We start from the raw sequence: 17,902 nt of genomic DNA, 5'->3' as shown, positions 1-17,902 counted from the left end.
CCCTGGCTCCTCTGTGGGCTGTGAGCAGCACGTGCTGCCCATGAGGACACCCTCCTCAGCCTCTCAGGAACCTCTCAAGGAATCCTGCAGGCACATTTTCCTGCCAGGCCTGGGTCCTGTGGGCTTGTGGGTGGGTGCTCGTTCATTTAGCTGAATTGACTTTGCAGTTAGATGCCCAGATCCCCACTGCTGGGCGAGTTCCCCACGTGGCTTCCTGTCTGTCTGCTCCAAGCTGTGTGCTTTGTGCTGCATAGAATCCCCAGCTCAGGCTCGGAGGCGAACAGGATAATCCTGTTTGTATATTTTGTTTCCCAAGAGCCAGCCATATCTGGGAGCCATTCTTTGCTGGCGATTCTGGAGGCCCCTCATAGAAGAAGAAGGCAGGCAGACAGACTGAACAGAAACTGCTGAGAAGTGTCACTGCTGCCAGGCTGAGGCTGAGAGGTGGTGAGGTTCACGTGGAGGAGACAGGCGGCCTTTCGGTTTGAGGATTAGCATTGCAGGGTCCAGACTCTGGTGGGAGTGAAGACAGGGCAGGGACTGGGGTCCCCAGCCTCACCAGATACCAGCTTGCTCAACTGTGGGATGGGGGTGGGCCTAGAGCATGTGATGTTCACTGTTTCAAAGATGTCCACCATCTGGGGTCCATTAGGTCTACCTTCTGAGTCCCCAGTAAGACGCTGAAGGAAGCCTTGGCAGGTGGAAGTCAGAAAGACTGAAGCCATGAGGGTGGCCAGTGCCCCGCATCTAGGCTTTTTCTTGGCCCTTCGTAAATATTTGCAGGTGGAGCTTGGCTTCTCGACCTCTCTGGGCCCAGGTTCTGATTCTTCCAGATTCTCACTTCTCTCAGCCTTTCCTTCTCCGTGGAGTGGGATCCTCCTGCCGGTGACGGTTCTGCCCAGTAAGATGAGATGTTTCGTGTAACGCCCTCTCCGCACGGGGCCCAGCGCCTAGAAAGGGCTCAGTGAATGTTACTGCTGTGAATTGGCAGTGTGCTTCCCAGGCCCACCCCATCCTGCACCCTGCAGGTCCCTTCTGGGCCACCTCATGCTCTTTAACTGCCTCTCCCTGATGTGTTGTCTTGTGATGTGTCTCTCCAAGGCATGGGAAACGAGAGACTTTCTTGGGAACCAGGGAGTGGAAGTTTGCTCTGCCAGGAGGCCAAGTAGCCAGGTGCTGAGAGCTTGAGAACAGGCAAGAGGGAGGGAGGGAGGGACGGGCAAGACCCTCAGCATCATGCTTGGCTGCAGGTATGTGGGGCCTGGTTGGGGACCCTCATTCTTCCACCTCTGAACCTCCAGAACCCACCAAGTCACCTCACACCCAGGACTGCTCCAGTGGGAGCATCAGCCAGGCCACCACTCTCGGCCAGCTCTCCTGGGGTGCAGGCCTTGCTCTGGGGGCAGGGGAGTGGGGGCTGGGGCTGCTGGCCTCCTCCAGGGCTAGATGGTGCCGAATCTAGCCCATGCTTAGAGCAAAGCCAGGGCCCACCCGTGACCGGCAGCTGATGCCTCCACCTTGGTCTTGGCCTCAGCCACCTTCCTTCTTCTCTCAGCCTCAACCTGAGCCATCCTTCGTGACTTCCTGGTCTCACCTGGCAAGGCCCTGCTGATTTGTTTATCATCACACTCCAGTGTCTGTGCCTGAGGAAGCTTTTCAGCACCCACCGTGGAACCACAGTTTCTGGGGTCTTTGTGTGCGTGTCTTAGTCTGTTTGGGCTGCTGTAAAATGCCACTGGTTGAGGGGCTTAAACAGCAGCCGTTCATGTCTCCTGGTTCTGGAGGGCGGAACTTGGAGACCAGGGTGCCGCGTGCTCAGGTTCTGCCAAGGGCCTGCCTCCTGGCTGCAGATGACCGTCTTCTCACCCTGTGCTCATGTGGCCTCTCCTCGCTGCCTGCGTGCGGAGAGAGAGGTCTGTGGCTTCCTCTTCTTCTAGGGGCACCAGTCCCATCACGGGGTTCCACCCTCATGACCTCATCTAAACCTAATCGCCAGAAGGGCCTGCGTGCAGATAGCGTCAGGGCTGAGAGTGGGCTTCAACATCGGAACTTGGGGGGACACAGGCAGTCAGCCCGTAACGATGTGACTCTTCCTGGGGAGGCTCTGGATGGGCTCTACCTGTGGCAGGGGTGCTGTTGCCCGGGCGTCAGGGTCCGGCAGCCTCTCCAGATACCTCACTCACTGGGAGGGCAGCCCCTCACGAGGCCTTGCGCAGACTCGCTCTTGGACCTCCATTCACTGCCTCTTCTTTTCGTCTGTCTGTCCTCCTCTGGATCATCTACCCTTAGCCGCTCTCCTCTTTCCTGAAACGGTGTCTGTGCAGAGATGGATTTGTTGCTGGTTTTCACTAGGTGCTGTTTCAGCAGCAGGATCCTTCCTCCTCCTGGGCTTCAGTCTGGGCTCTGAGCAGGGCTGACCCCAGGCCCCGGCCAGCCAACCTCCTGAGCCACGAAGGAAGCCTGTGCCCAGGGGTCGGGGCCAAGACTGTGGGTCAGGGTGGGACCACCAGCCTTGAGAATCTGTGCCCCAGGCCTGGAGGGCTGGGGGTGTGGATAGACACACCCTGCCAGGGTCCAGGCTCCCTCATGGATTTGCCAGTGTTGCGGTTGGGGGCCCTGTTTACCTGGGGCTGGGAGGCCCCTCCTGCCCACTTGCTGGATGTTTTGTGTTTGGGCGTCCTGCAAGACCCCAGGGTGGACTTGGGGTTCAGCAGCAAACCCAGCTCCTCCTCGGGAGGGAGGGCAACTGTGACACAATGGGAGAGCTCGTGGTGAAAGAGCCTTACACTCAGAGGACAGCCACTGCTGTCCACCACCTGCACTGCAAGGAGCTGGCAGTGACATGCACTGACTCTCACGTTCCTCGTGTGACTGGGACACAGCAGGGGTGGTGACACTGGCTAGAAAGTGTCAGGGCGCTCACAGCTTTGGGACATCTCTAAGAAAGATGAGGGTCTGCACAGGCAGGGGTGCGTGGGGAGGAGCCAGGTGACTGAGTCTGCCGTCAGAGCCTCCCAGGGCTGCAGTCCCAGTCCCGGGGGGCCCTGTGTCCTCTCACCGTGGCAGGGCAGGTGTGTGGGCTACCACAAGTGCCAGGGTAACGCTTGGTGACCTCGTGGAGATGAAGGTGGTAGGACTTCAGATGAGCCTGTGAGGGGCAGGACCTGACAGGGACAGAGGGTGGGCCAGCTGGGGACTAGGGGATGTTCAGTGCTTGGGTCTCTGTCTGGGCATTTCTGACCTGCCAGCAGAGGGATGAGTCCACTTCTGAGCTGGGCGGAGGGGGCCCTCTGCTGGTCATGGCCAGAAGCTCAGCCTCTTTGGAGAAAGGAGGGCCGTCTCCCCATGTTTCCAGCTCTCACAGACATCTCTTGGTCTCCGCCTCCTGGGCTGGAAGACCCTCAGCTATGTGCCTGCTGAGGACGCATCCATCCATTCATTCCTCGAGGACCTCAGTGTCTCAGGACCCTTCCCTGACCTTCTCCCCACACAGTCAGGCCTGCCCCGAGGTCTCCAGCCGTGTATTTCCAGGTGCACGTACTTTCTTGCTTCCTCTGGGTGCCAGTGCCAAGCAGGCCATCTGCCCAGGGCAGGCTGGCTGAGGGTGAGTGACGATGAGTCAGGGCCTTGGCACACCGGCAGCCTTCCAGCCCTTCCACTTATGGTCTTGTAGACACCAGCTGCTCTTAAGTCATCAGCTCCCCTGAGCCAGGGGCTGGCTGGCCATTGTGCACCAAGCTGTGTATGACAGTGACGTGCAGCCTTGGCGCCCAGGAGTGCTAAGGGGCCCAGCTCAGGCTGCACTTGCTTCTGAGGGGCCCTGCTGCCCCCAGCTACTGCAGAGTATGAGAGCGTTCAGGGCGGCCGGGGTTCCCCGAGAAGACTCTCAGGCTGCAGTTGGTGGCAGAGCCGGGTACACAGACCTGCCGAGGGCTTGAGGAAATGGGGACGAGCGTGCCTCCTACTGGGGAGATGCTGTGGCTCTTTGCCCACTCTGGTGTATGTACCTGAGCCTCGGACCCTTCCCTGGCCATCACAGTGAGGGGCAGGGAGTCACCCTCTCCGGGGGGCCTTCCCTGAGGGCAGGCTTGCCGGGTGCCCGCTAAGCACTTGGTCTCTCTCCCCTGGGCTTGTGAGCTCTGAGGGCAGACCGCTGAGCATCACTGCCTGCTCATTCACTGTGTTGCGTGGGACAGCTCATGGACCTCTCTGAGGCTCAGGTTTCTCGTCTGTGAAATGGGCATGTGGACTGGCCTGCAAGGTGTTGTGGGGATTACATCAGATGGTCAGGCCATGTGCTTGTGCGGCACGCCAAGACCGTGCATGGGGAGGCTCACCATGTCAGCCTCTCATTCTGTCCCTGTGTCCTTGTCATAGCACGGCACTGACTCGGATAAGATGCCAGGCCTGTTTGTCAGATGAATTACAACTTGCTTCCATGTGCCCATTCAGCAACCCCTGGAGCCAGCGGGACCGTCCCTTGGCTTTCAGATGAAGCACCCAAGTGCAGAGGCACAGGGCTAGCTTGGGGCTAGTGCCTCCCGTTCCCCTGCTCAGTCTGGGTCTGGTGGGCCCGGGGAAGGCTGCCTTGGAGTCTGTTCCTTGGCTCAAGCTGCCTACCTCAGGGTGCAGGTGTCTGAGTGGGCATCAGAGGTGTAACCCCTTGTGGAACCCTGCCCATCGGTGGGCACTGGACTCAGGAGCACTAGAATGCAGGGTCCCAGCTATGGGCCCCCCGCCTGGCTTCCCTCTGCCCCCCGAACCAAGCCCTGACCTCACCATGACCGCCAGGCTGCCCCCTTCTCGGAGTGCTCCAGGCCCACCTCCTCTACAGTCACTGCCCAGTCCATGCCCAGAACACCAAGCTCTCCTCGCCACGGTTGCCGCGGGCCTGAGTGTGACTGTCCCCTCCTTTTACATGGCTGGCCTCTTGCCCATTCTGGGTCTCCAGTGCTTGTCCTGGGGAGGCATGGGCCCTGCTTAGGGGGGTTCTCGCACCGTCATTTTCACAGCAGACCACTGATTTGGCTGTAACACACCCTCCCCGGCCTCCAGCCCGGTAGCCAGTACCCCGTCCGCTCGCGCTCTTCACAGGCCGAGCACACAGGAGGAAACACAGAGGAATGTGTGTGGCGTGCGTGTTTGCAGGCTGAGGAGATGGAGGGAACGCTTGGACAGTGGGTCTGAGGGTCGGAGTGGGGAGCCAAGGCCCACAGGCCTGATCTGGACCGAGCCCTGACGAGAGCCCTGTTCCGCCCGCCCGCAGCACCGGCAGCTGCTGAAGGACAGCTTCATGGTGGAGCTGGTGGAGGGGGCCCGCAAGCTGCGCCACGTCTTCCTGTTCACCGACCTGCTTCTCTGCACCAAGCTCAAGAAGCAGAGCGGAGGGTGAGTGACCACGCGGACCTCGTCCTGCCAGGAGGGGACGGTTTCTCTGAGGGACACAGGGTCAGTTTCATATATGGAGGAAGCCTAGGTTTTTATTCCTTTCGATTTCAGCCAACAATAACTCTGGCCAGGTCACTCTCTTTAAGCTACATTGTTTCCAGCTGGACATGATGCCAGGCTCAAGGTCAGAGGTCATCATTAACAACCTGGAGACATCCTGGGTCAGGGTTAGTGACCCAGCTGTTAACTCCTACAGTGAAGGGGAAACCTATGACTTGATGAACTATTGGAGGACTCTCATGTGGTGACCTGTCCAGGAAGAGCGAGAGACAGGTCCAGGGCTACAGGGTCTGGCGCAATTCAGGGGGTTTGGTGGGGAGGATAGATAGAGGGCGGCCACCCCTCCCTTGCCCATGGCAGACATCACAAGATGAGCACCGAACTTTGTTTCCCCAAGCCTGGTGATAGCTTCTAAGTTATTCTCAGCATAGGCCTGCAGGCCCCCCCAACACTCCCTCCTCCCAGTGATCAGACCACCCAGATTGCACAGGCTGGAGTGCAGAAAAGAAGGTCACACTGGGAAGAACCAGGCCCGGGCTCTTCCCCCATTCTGCCATTGCCGTGCTGAGCAAGTTTAATCAGTCAACTCAGACTAGAGCCTCGGTTTCTCTTCTGTCAAGGCAGGGGATTACACTGGTCCCATCTGCAGTCCCGGGGGTGACCGCAGTCACGTCCTGACTGTCACTGGCAGTCTCCATGTGCTCCCATATCAGAAGCCTGTGAGCCGCCGCCATGGTCAGCACAGGATAGTGTGGATCAGGGCTTGTCAGACCCCTTTGGCCTGAGTCATGTGTGTGGAGTGCTTGTTCCCAGGGGTCACTGAGGCTGGGTCGCCAGTGTCTGCCGGTGGCCTCATGCCAGCCTGTCACATGGACCATGAGCTGGGTTTTAAGGCCAGGTAAACTGTGCATGGCCACAAACTTAGGGTTCTCTGGCTTTTGAAAGCAGTGAGGTCAGCAAAGGAAGGCAGTCGATGTATCAGTGTGCTCCTTCTCCCCCCAGCAAAACCCAGCAGTACGACTGCAAGTGGTACATCCCGCTCACGGATCTCAGTTTCCAGACGGTGGACGAGTCGGAGGCAGCGCCCAACATCCCGCTGGTGCTGGATGAGGAGCTGGAGGCCATGAAGATCAAGATCTCGCAGATCAAGAGTGACATCCAGAGAGAGAAGGTGGGGCCGGCTCCGTGTAAGTGAGGCCGGGCTCTGCAGTGAGTGGGCAGCACGCCTCGCACACAGGCTGGTGGACAAGCTCTGCCGAGTGTCTGGCCCCTCTTCGGGGATCCCTGTGAGCCTTCAGAGTACTGGGCATCCCTGTCAGACTTGGAGCCAGGAGATGGGGTGGGGTTGCCCTGATGGGGACCAAGTCCCAGGTGGGGGAGCAGCCCCTGCAGGTGTTCTGGACTGCCCCAGACAGGCCCCTGGTTGTTTCTGGAGAGGTTTAGAAGACTAGAAACGGTGAGGATGAGCCCCTCACCTGTAGGGTCAGCCCAGGCCAGAGCAGGTGCAATCTGGAGACCACAGATCCTTAGAAAATTGGGTCCTTAGAAAATTGGGCCTCGGCAGGACAGGGCCCCTCCTCAGCCCTCACCCACCTGCGCGGCCTGCTGCACCGCACACCAGCAGTCGAGGAGAGTGCGGGGAGCTCCAAGACCACGCAAACTCCAGGTTGTTTTTCTTAGGTCTGTCTGGACAGGCCTGTGGGCTCCATGGCAGAGTGTCCCGAGGCAGAGGGGAAGCGGGGCTGTCACTGCACTCATCCCCGTCGTGCCTTCCTCTAGCGGCAGGCGGTGCCGTCTCCTTCCCGGGGTAGAGGGCTGCGACGGGGAGGCACACAGCACAGGGCAGCCCCTGGGGATGCATCAGGCCCTCCATCAAGACCCTGACAAACACTTCTGGAGGTTGATGCTAAAATGTGGTCAGATCCAGGACGGGGGGGTCCTCACAGTCACAAAGGCCCCCTGGACAGTGTCCAAGTTTGGAGAAATTAAAAGAAGGGAGGTTTATAAAGGACTCTCCTGTCTGCCCCCGTGAGAGGAAGGACGTAATTGCTTCAAGAAAGGATGACCGAGCACGTCCAGCAGCCTGCGCTGGGCCTGACCCTGTAGCCAGCGTGGCTGACCGAGGCCCTGCTCCATGCTGAGCACCAGCCAGGGTTCCTGCCCTCTGCAGGCTGTGCATCCAGGGCTGTGGGGACGGGCTGAGTGGGAACAGGTAGCGCTGGGCCCTAGAGTGGAAACGCGACCTTGCGGCCTCTCTCCGCAGAGAGCGAACAAGGGCAGCAAGGCCATCGAGAGGCTGAAGAAGAAGCTGTCGGAGCAGGAGTCACTGCTCCTGCTCATGTCTCCCAGCATGGCCTTCAGGGTGCACAGCCGTAACGGCAAGGTGAGTGCCCTTGCTCTACTCCACCGGCCCTCTCTCTACTCCCCGAGGCAGACCCTCCTGGCTCCTATCCGTCTGGAATCCCTCTGTGCTACAGCCAAGACCTGCCAGCCTGCCCATGTGGTGGCTGTGGTCCCCAACTATTGTGTGGCCTTTGCAGTGGCAGCCCGCGTCCTCTGGAGGGCATTCTGCACTGAGAGAGGCTCGTCCAGCGTGGCACACAGGCACACGGGCCTCTCTGCCTGGTTCTTCAGGCTGTGTAGCCGCCAGGTTGAGTGGCAGCTGGCTCTGCCCCACAGCTAGTGGGTGGCAGAGACTACACGGTGTCTAAGTAGGGCCAGCAGGGAAACTCGCGGGTTTGTGCAGCCCTGGCCCTTGGTAAGGGCTTGCTCTCCGGGGACCTCTCCTGAGTCTGGCTCCTGCTGCCATCTGTAGCCTGGGCCTGTCCCATGCCCATGCCATGGGCATCACACAGCCTGTGTATGTGTGTCACCGTGCTGCTGGGCTCTGCAGGACCCTCGGCTCTGGGTCACGGCTCAGGGCGTGTGGGTTGGACGCAGGTGGTCTGGAGGCGTCAGCCCTCACCTGTGCAGGTCCCACCTGGTAACTTCCTCCATGGCCCTAAGCCCTGACACATCATGCCCTGACCCAGGCCATCCAGGTAGGGGACTTGTGCCCGAGGCCAGCCTGCACAGGGCATAGGAGCTGTGGCCCGAAGCCCAGCTGGCAGGAAGGGCAGAGAGTGCCAGCAGGAACAAGCCGTGCTGTGAACATACCTGGCCAGGAGGCTGCTGCTGGCAGCACAGAGGTGTTCTGCCTTGGAGGGGTGCGCCGCAGGACTGCACGGGGACAGACGAGGAACAGCGCCCTGGGCCTGCTGGACGCCAAGTTGGCTGGGCCGGAGATAACTGGGGTGTGTTCTCCCCGCTCCCCAGAGTTACACATTCCTGATTTCATCCGACTACGAGCGCGCCGAGTGGAGGGAGAACATCCGGGAGCAGCAGAAGAAGTGTAAGTGGCCTCTGCATGGAGAGGACTCGGCTTGGGAGCATCAGGGCTGGAGTGTCATCAATTCCTATGGTTTCAGACTTTCCTCTTCCAAGGGGCTGGGCTGTGGGACTCTTTTATCCAAGTAAGATGTTATCTGGAGCTCTAATTTAGAAAATAAATTGGAGAGGAGCCGTCCTGGTAGAGCCCCATGCCCTCTGCTGTCCCCCGCATCTGGGGGACGTGCCCTTTGACCTCCCCTGTGAACCTCTCTCCTCCCCCCAGCCTTCCCTGAATTCCTCGCCTGCCTCTTGAACCTCCCTACCCTGACCTCTGCCTGCCCCTGGGGCCCCCTGCACCCCTTGGGCCTGCCACACACATAGCCCTCCCCCCCCACCCTGCCCCCAGGCCTTCCTCACACACCAGCAGGTGCTGATCCAAGGGGACCCTCGGCTAGGCAGCCACACTGTGCTGGCCCCACTCCCCTATATAAGTGACCGGCCCTCCCACTCTCGGGACACCACACTCACTCCGCTCTGGGACAGCCCTTCTCTGGCCACCTCCCTCTGTTCGCAGTTCTTTCCTTCTCCTCAGCTCAGCGCTGCCCCTGTCCTGCCTAGTGGCCTTCAGGGGTGGGAACCCCAAGTCCTGGGCCTGCAGCTGCCTGGTGCCCTCCTCTGCCCCTCAGCTGTGTGGTTTGGGCTTCCTGAGCCACCCTTGCTGAGAGGTCCCCACAGGCGCCCTGTGTGCCCTGTTCCTCTTGCAGGGGGCGCCGGGCTAAGCACTGTGTCCCAAGTGGGTCGGGGGCTCCACTGCCTCTGTCCTGTCCTGAGGTCCCATCCCACGGGGCTTGTCATTCATGCCTGTGTTGGGCCACATCTTCAGCCAAAGTGCCCCTGCATCCGGGGGACGAGGCACTCCTGGCAGCTCTGATGGCAGTACCTGTGGCTCTGCCCACGTCCCAGGGTCTCCTGTTATGACCAAGGGACCCAGCCATTTGCAGCATAGCAGCATCTGTTCCCTGCTCAGTGTTGTTCCAGAAATAAGCCCCTTTTCCTCACCTGGTGGAGACATAGGGGCCTGTGTTAGCAGAATAGGGGGCAGAGCTGTGCTAGGGGTCTGCTGGGGGGACCCCACAGGAACATGCTCCGGGTCGCCCTCAGAACTGCCTTGTGGCTCTGCCGAGGTGGCAGGTCGACTCCTGTGTTTATAAGAGCAATGCTAAGATTCCTCCCTCCCTCTGAGCCCAGCCTGGCCCCTTTGGGGCCATGCCTTGCTCTTCGGATTACCAGCTTCTCCCCTGGGAGCAGATTGCCCCATCCTGAGCCACCACCGCCCCTGCTGTGCCTTCTCACCAAGGTGTGATGAGGGCCCGGTGGGTCAGAGAATGCCCCCTGGGTGTCCTAGGTCTGAGGAGCCGTGCAGACTGGCCGGTTGGTGCCCCTGTGTTCCACCCTTTCAGGTTTCAAAAGCTTCTCCCTGACATCCGTGGAGCTGCAGATGCTAACCAACTCGTGTGTCAAACTTCAGACTGTCCACTGCATTCCGCTGACCATCAACAAAGAAGGTGGGCTGTCCTCCAGGGGACCACTGTCCCTTTCTGCTGTTACCACTGTCCTTGGAACCAGTGGCTTTTCATTCCAAAGGAATGTGTGTGCTGCTTAGGGCCTGCTGGCCTCTCCCAGGAGTGGACAGGACGGGTCAGGGGTGGCCTCTCCCAGGAGTGGATGGCATAGGTCAGGGTTGGCCACTCCTGGGAGTGGATGGGTCGGGTCAGGGGTGGCCTCTCCCGGGAGTGGACGGATCGGGTCAGGGGTGGCCTCTCCTGGGAATCGATGGGATGGGTTAGGGGTGGCCTCTCCTGGGTTGCCTCCGCTGAGTGGTTGAGAAGATGCTAAGTTCTGTCCCTGGTCACGAGACACTCCTCAAACACCCTGTGCTCTGAGTCAGGTCCAGCCCCCTGTGCTCAGCCCTCCCCTCAGTCCGGTGCTTCCCGCCCACACCTTTGGTTGTGCTGCATTTTTATTCACTTTTGCACACACTCATGCACACTCAGTCACACAGGTATGTTCTTGTGCACGCTCATGCACACACCATCCATGTCATGTGCTACCCTGACCCCTCTCCTGTCCTGGGAACCCTATCACGTGTCCTCTTGGTCACTGGTCTGCCTGTGTCATGAGCCCAGCTCCATCCTAAGGTCCCCGAGACAGAGGCCACCGTGAATGTGTTTCTGGCTTGTGACATCTTGCCCCCTGCTGAGCAAATAGCAGCCGTGCGGTGCCTCTTGAGTGTTGATTTTGAAGCAGGCCTGTCTGCTGCCTCCATCTCCCAGGAGGACAGACGCTCAGCTCTCTGGTCTCTTGCACAGATGACGAATCTCCGGGGCTCTGCGGCTTCCTGAATGTTATCGTCCACTCCGCCACCGGCTTTAAGCAGAGTTCAAGTAAGTGGCTGGTTTGGAGAGGAAGGTGTCAGGACACTGAGCTGGAGGGTGTGGGGAACCAGGGCCGGCTCAAATTACCATCAGGAGCCTTTGACCCTGGACCTCTGTAAGGTGCCTGTATTGGTTGATGCCTGCCACCCACGGGATATGGAGTTGTTTTCCTGGAGTGCATCCTGCCCTTTCCCATGCCGGTCTCAGTCCTTTGAGCTGGTGAGCTGCCCTCTGCAGGCGGGTCCGATAATCGCAGGGGCTGGAGTTTGCTACCGGCAGAACAGGCAGCCTGGGTTCCAAGCCCGGAGGGCCGTGGGCAGCAGCACCTTGACCCCAATCAGCACAGTAGATTTGGCTGCTCTGATGAGCTCAATGGATACCCTTTTCCTCTCTCCCCTCTGAGGGGGCCCCTACTGTCAGAGCTGTGAGGGCTGGTCGAATTTCAGTCCAGGTGCAGCACACACAAGCTCTCAGGGTCCCTCGTGGGAGGACATGGGGCAGGCCCCGTCCTGCTGACCTTTCCCACTGTTACTACAAAACAAGAAATCCCCAGCAGGCCACAGAATAGGAGAAGATACTTACAAACCATGTATATGTTGAGAAACTCGTATCCAGGATATATAGAGAACTCTTACACCTCAGTACGAAGACAACCCAAATAAATAATGAGCAAAAGATTTGGGGAGACACTTCACCAAAGAAATACAGATCGCTCATGAGCACACGAAACGCTGTTCGTCTTCGTAGGGAGACGTAAATGAAAAGCACAGTGAGATACCACTTCATATCATACACACTGGGACGGTGATAATCAAAAAGTGCTCAGTGACGAATGTTGGCCAGGATGTGAAGAAACTGGAACCCTCAGACATGGCTGGTGGAAATGTAAAGCGGTGCAGCCACCCTGAGAGAGTTTCACAGTTTCTTCAAAAGTTAAACACTGGGGTCGGCCCAGTGGTGCAACGGTTAAGTGCCCACGATCTGCTTTGGTGGCCCAGGGTTCATTGGTTCGGATCCTGGGTGCAGACATGGCACCCCTCAGCAAGCCATGCTGTGGCAGGCATCCCACATATAAAGTAGAGGAAGATGGGCATGGATGTTAGCTCAGGGCCAGTCTTCTTCAGCAAAAAGAGCAGGATTGATGGCAGATGTTAGCTCAGGGCTAATCTTCCTCAAAAAAAAAAAAGTTAAACACCCCTCCCGTATGACCTAGCAACCCCACTCATAAGTATTTACTCAAGAGAAATGAAAAATATGTCCACAGAAGACTTGGAACGAACAATAAACAAAACGGTTCATCCATGCAGTGGAACACTGTTCGGCCTTAAAGAAAAGTGAGCTCCCGATACAGGCAACAACATGGATGAACCTCGAAAAATTATGCTGAGCAAAAGACGCCAGATGCGAAAGACTACATACTGTATTTCCACGTGTGTGAAATTTCTAGAAAAGGCAAAATACGGAGACAGAAAGCCTGTTGGTGGTTGTCTGGGATTCTGATGGGAGGAGGCTTGACTGCAAGTGACCCCAAGAGGACTTTTTGGGGTGAGCACAGTGTCCTGCAACAATGGTGGGGCTGCTGGCACAAGTGTTTAAATTTACTGAAAGGCCTCAAAGTTGCCATGGATGGATTGTATGGTATGCAAATTATACCTCCATAAGGCTGTAGCACATGTGTAATTGTTCTGCTGGGCCCCTGTCTCTCGGGCTGCCCTGTCCATGCTTGTGTTTCCGGGGTTCCATCTGGGCCTTCCTCCCTTGCTGCGTAAGCTCCCGCCTTCCTATTCCCGGGGGCCCTTCCATCAACAACGCAGATGACGCTGGAACTGCCTCTTAATCCCCACTTCTGTCTCCTGGCCTCCCTCTCTTACCTCTCCATTTGTCTCAACATCACACTCTAAGCTCCACATCCCCAAACTGAACCTAAACCTGTCACTTGTGGCCCCCAAATTTATTCCTCTTATTTTACGTCCTGTCCCAGGGAAGGGCGCCACCCTCCACCCGGTGGCCAGGCTAGAAACTGCTCTTCCTGTCAGTGAGATGCCTTTCTCTGTCCATGGAGTTTATCATCTCTGGCCACCTGCCACGCCCTCTGTCCACCCCTGGTGGTGGCCCCCTCCCTGGTCCCTCCTGCCAGCCTCGGCCCCCCTCTCTCCCTCTGTGCCCACGACTCTCCCAGCACTGAACTGCCTTCAGTTCCCTGCTCTGGCCTGCAGCCCCTTTGCCCCAACTCTTTACCTGTAAAACTCTTACCGATGTCTGCACAGCTTGTAGGTTCCTCCCCTGCGCAACCCCCAGCTTTTCTCTGGGGTGCTTGTCCCCCTGGTGGTGATGGCCCATTCCCCTCTGCCCAGCCCGCCAGCCACAGGGGCCTGCTCACATAAGGGCGTTAGGCAGGTTTCGCCTGGGACCCAGGGAGCGAACGCTCTGAGAGACGCCAGCTCCCAGCTGCACTCCTGAGCCGGCTTGCTGTGTGAGGGCTGGTGCTCTTGCTGGCCTCGTTTGCTGTCTTATTTAAAAAAGAAAACTAATGCCCTTTTTTCTGATATTGAAAATAACGCCTGCTCCTGTAGAAAATTCGGGTAATGTGGAAAGCAGGGTCACGCTCTCCTGTCGCCCTCCGCAGACCTGTACTGCACCCTGGAGGTGGATTCCTTTGGGTATTTCGTGAATAAAGCCAAGACACGCGTCTACAGGGACACAGCTGAGCCAAACTGGAACGAGGTGAGGCCCTGCTTCCCGAGAGTCTGGCCAGGACGTTGTCCACTTGTCCACAGATAGTCTGCCGCCACCCCCCCACCCCCCCCCCACTGCTTCCCCTGGAGGCAATACCCCCAGCATTCCGGGAATCTCCTGGGGGAGGCGGAGCCATCTGAGAGATTTTATCTCCGAGTTCCTGAGAAGCCTGTCCCCTCCCTCCCCCTCACAAAGAAACTTGGTGTTTACTTAGTAGATTTCCTTAGCGTTTTTTCCAAAGCTGGAATGACCTGGCACTCTCTGTTTCTGGAAGCCTGGGGCTCTCCCACTTCTCTGGAAGCGGGGCCTGGGTAGGGCCGCAGGCTGGCTCCCTGGGTCTCACTGGGCCGAGGGTCCTTTGGTTTGTCCCGGGGTGTTGGGTCTGTGGAGTCTGCTGCTCTCTTGCTCCACCTTGGAGAGCTCTGTGTGACCTGCTTACCTCTTGCCTTGAGCCTTTGGGATCAGGGGAATGACTGTAGAGCAGCCGGTCCTGATGAAGCCCCCAGATCCGAGAGGATGCCATCTCTCAGCATCTGGAGCAGCTGCAGCCCTCAAAGGCCTCATGCTTAAGGATGTGGGTGGAGGTAGCCAGGCTTCAGAGAGCTGCCACCTGCCTGCTCCCCTGCAGAGGAGGAAGCTACGACCCACAGGGCTGCCTGGTGCCCCTGCGTCTCCTTTCTTGGCATCTGCCACTCTCATCGTTAGACTTGCTGCCTCAGGAGGACTGGGACATGGGAGCCGATAGAATTACCTCATTGTCCAGCCTGGGCGTCTCTGCAGAAGGGGCTAATGGCTGCTGTGACAAGGAGGGATCAGAGCCAGGTAGAGCCACGGAAGAAGGCTTTGCAGAGAGCGAGGGGGTGTGACTCCACAGAGGCAATGAGAGAGGGTTCTAGACAGCACACAAAGGGTTCAGATGTGAGCCAGCAGTGGAGGCTCCAGAAACCGAGGTGTGGAGGATTCCAGAGCAGTGGGTCGCTTGGCAGCCACCCTCGCTGTACCTAGGGGTTATCCAGGGGGTCTTACGTGTTCCTGGCACACGTACCCTCCCCACCCTCATTCAGGCTCAGAAATATCTGCTTTTTTCCCCCCTCCACCCTCCTCCATTTCCCCACCAAGAACCCATGCCGGCAGAAGCATTGATGGGAAATGGAGAACTTCCTGAAGCCGCCTTCGGGAGATGGAGGAGAGAGTTCACACACCCCACAGCGGGCACCTTGAACGCCTGCTGCAGCAGTGCTCTCCTCCGAGGGCCCCTCTCTCCTGTATCACCTCCCAGGATCGATTATTTTTCCTTTCAAGTAGACTTTATTTGTAGAGTAGCTTTAAGTCCACAGCAAAATTGAGCAGAAAGGACAGAGATTTCCCATATACCCACCCCACCCCTGCCACAGCCTCCTCCACCATCAACACACCAGAGTGGGACATTTGTCACGATCAGGGAACCTACGTGGACACATCGTTATCACCCGAAGTCCATAGAATAGCTGCATTTGTAGCCAGCACCCCTAAATTCTGATGCGCTTGGCGTGGGGACTACCCTTTGAGATGCTGGCTTAAGGAGTTTAGGTTTGAGAGGCATTCAGAGCTCTGGAAGCATCCAGGCTGGGCCATGGTGTGGTGCTCTGGGGGTCTGCGTCCCAGGACTAAAGTGAGGACGGTCCTCCTGGGGCAGCGAGGAAGCTGTTTGTTGAGGAGCTGTGGTTCAGAGGGCCCCTTCGGCCCGTAGCACTGACGCCACATGCTTGGACCTGTCTGTTATCTGGGGACTTTCCTTCTTTTGGGGGCTGCAGGAGTTTGAGATCGAGCTGGAAGGCTCCCAGACCTTGAGGATACTGTGCTACGAAAAGTGTTACAACAAAACGAAGATTGCCAAGGAGGACGGCGAGACCACAGACAGGATCATGGGCAAGGGCCAGGTCCAGGTGAGGCTGCCGCTGTCCTGCCCCACCCCACCCCTGGTCATCGTCTACCTGCCTCTGGACCCGCTCACACCCCACCCCTGGTCATCGTCTACCTGCCTCTGGACCCGCTCACACCCCACCCCTGGTCATCGTCTACCTGCCTCTGGACCCGCTCACACCCCACCCCTGGTCATCGTCTACCTGCCTCTGGACCCGCTCACACCCCACCTCCAAATGCTCCATGTCCTTTCCCCGTTCGACACTCGGGGGCACTGACATGGCCCGGCTTCAGGTGGGGTGTGCCTGGACTTGCAGAGTGAGGCAGGCCCAGCTCTGAAACATCCGCCGTGGGAAGCCTGGGCTGGTGCCTTCACGGGTCCTTTCCTGCCCCCTCTGTCTGTCTGTCTGTCTGAGTGTCTGTTATGCCCCATCTTGCTCCCAAAGGAGTTTCAGTTCAACTTGTTTTTCCAGCCTGGGCCTCAGTTCCTCCTTGGCCTTAGGAGAACCCAAAGGCAAAACGGGGAGGTGGTTATGAGGCCACCTCTTCTTGGAAAAGTGCAGGAGTCTCAGAGTCTACCCCTGTCTTGTCCCCTCTCTGGCTTCTAGACCCAGGTTCCAAGGGGCACAGCTGTGTCCCTAAATGGGGTGGGCACAAGTCCTCCCAAAAGTTGGCATGAAAGCCCCCGATGGGCCAAGAGTAAGTGCCCATACAGGAGCAGCGAGGGGTCCCCAGATCCTCATCCGGGCCCTCGGTCCTTCAGAAGCTTACCCAGCCCCTGGAAGCCCACCACCAGCTTTTGCACTTCTTGGCAGACAGGAGCTGCGCCACCTGTGGTGTTTCTTGTGGCCTCACCTGCACAGATCTGCTCCCCGATGGGAGAAAGCCCTAGTACCTATTTGCTTTCCTTGCAGGGATCTTACCAGACCCAGCTAAGCAGTTCCTCCCTGCCCTCCCCTGGAGGTGGGCACTGCCCCCCTCCTTGGTACCCTTGGACCCTTGGATGAGGCCTCCAGGGGGCGTGGGTCAGCTGTTCCACATGGCTGTGGGAGGACAGGGCTCTCTAAGAAGCCCCACCTCCTTTCCCTAAGGGCACAAAGTAAAAATCCTTTCGTGGTGAAATACTGAACTGAGAAATGATGGAGAGAGAGGATGACTGGCTCCTGACTAATTCATTGTCTTTGTGGCTGAGGGCCCACGTGCTTGTCATTCAGACCAGCAAGTACCCAGTTAGCGGCGGCTCCATGCCCTGCTCTGGTCCAGCAGGCTCTCGGGAGATGCATGCTGCTGGTTTCCCACCTTGGAAGCTTATTAGGGAACTCAGTGGCTCAGGGCCTCCGGGACTACGCCCCGCCCATACCTTGAGACCAGGTCTGAAAGCAGAAATGCTCTTGTGACTGCCCTATTCCTGCCCCGAGACCCACCACCAGCAGACACCACCTCGGGAGTGCCCTCCCGGCCTTACAAAGACACAGGGAGAGGAAGCCGATGAAATCTTCCACAGCAATTACCTTCCTAGGGGAGCAGGCCCAAGGCCTCTGCTGACCCCACAGACGGAACCTAGGGCTGGGCCCGTGAGGTAAGGGGGATCCAAGGAGTAAGGGAGACCAGCCTAGGGCGATGCTCCAGCGAGTCCACTAAGGTTTGGGGTACATGTTGGGGAGCAGGGCGGCAGCCTTTCCTGGCACAAGGAAGGCAGGATCCTCGACCCCCCTCAGATGAGGATGGTCTGTGAAGGCCACTCCTGGTCCAAGGCCACTCAGGAGATGTCCTAGAGCTGCATCCTTCCTGTGACTTAGCTCTTGGGGGAGGAGGGGTTGGTTCCTCCTTGCTCCCAACCAGGCGCACATTCCATCTGGCCAGTTGGAGGGCCTTGGCAGAGCAGGGCTTCTGGATAGAAGAAGCAGAAGTGCAAGCCAGTGTTTATCAGTCATCCCACTTCTGGGATCCTGACCAGAATCTATGACCAGCCAGGTGCCCGCGTCCACCAGGGTTACCCCGTGTGAGCTTGG

The 17,902-nt window shown here is 58.3% G+C and overlaps 1 protein-coding gene across 5 annotated transcripts in view; it reads left to right on the top strand.

Moving 5' to 3' along the window:
* BCR (BCR activator of RhoGEF and GTPase) overlaps positions 1-17,902 on the top strand; it is a 123,418-nt gene that overhangs the window by 87,583 nt on the left and 17,933 nt on the right. For 2 of the 5 annotated variants that reach the window (XM_046638906.1, XM_046638905.1), the window contains exons 9-16: positions 5,267-5,388; positions 6,451-6,619; positions 7,712-7,831; positions 8,764-8,839; positions 10,278-10,382; positions 11,187-11,261; positions 13,879-13,976; positions 15,782-15,913. In XM_046638906.1, coding sequence (XP_046494862.1) covers positions 5,267-5,388; positions 6,451-6,619; positions 7,712-7,831; positions 8,764-8,839; positions 10,278-10,382; positions 11,187-11,261; positions 13,879-13,976; positions 15,782-15,913 — 897 coding nt within the window. The remainder of the gene's footprint in view (positions 1-5,266; positions 5,389-6,450; positions 6,620-7,711; positions 7,832-8,763; positions 8,840-10,277; positions 10,383-11,186; positions 11,262-13,878; positions 13,977-15,781; positions 15,914-17,902) is intronic. The other 3 variants (XM_046638908.1, XM_046638907.1, XM_046638909.1) reach the window with 2 other exon arrangements.

Source organism: Equus quagga, chromosome 15 (genome assembly GCF_021613505.1).
Source record: "Equus quagga isolate Etosha38 chromosome 15, UCLA_HA_Equagga_1.0, whole genome shotgun sequence".
NCBI lineage: Eukaryota > Metazoa > Chordata > Mammalia > Perissodactyla > Equidae > Equus > Equus quagga.
This window is presented reverse-complemented; position numbering and strand designations above follow the sequence as displayed.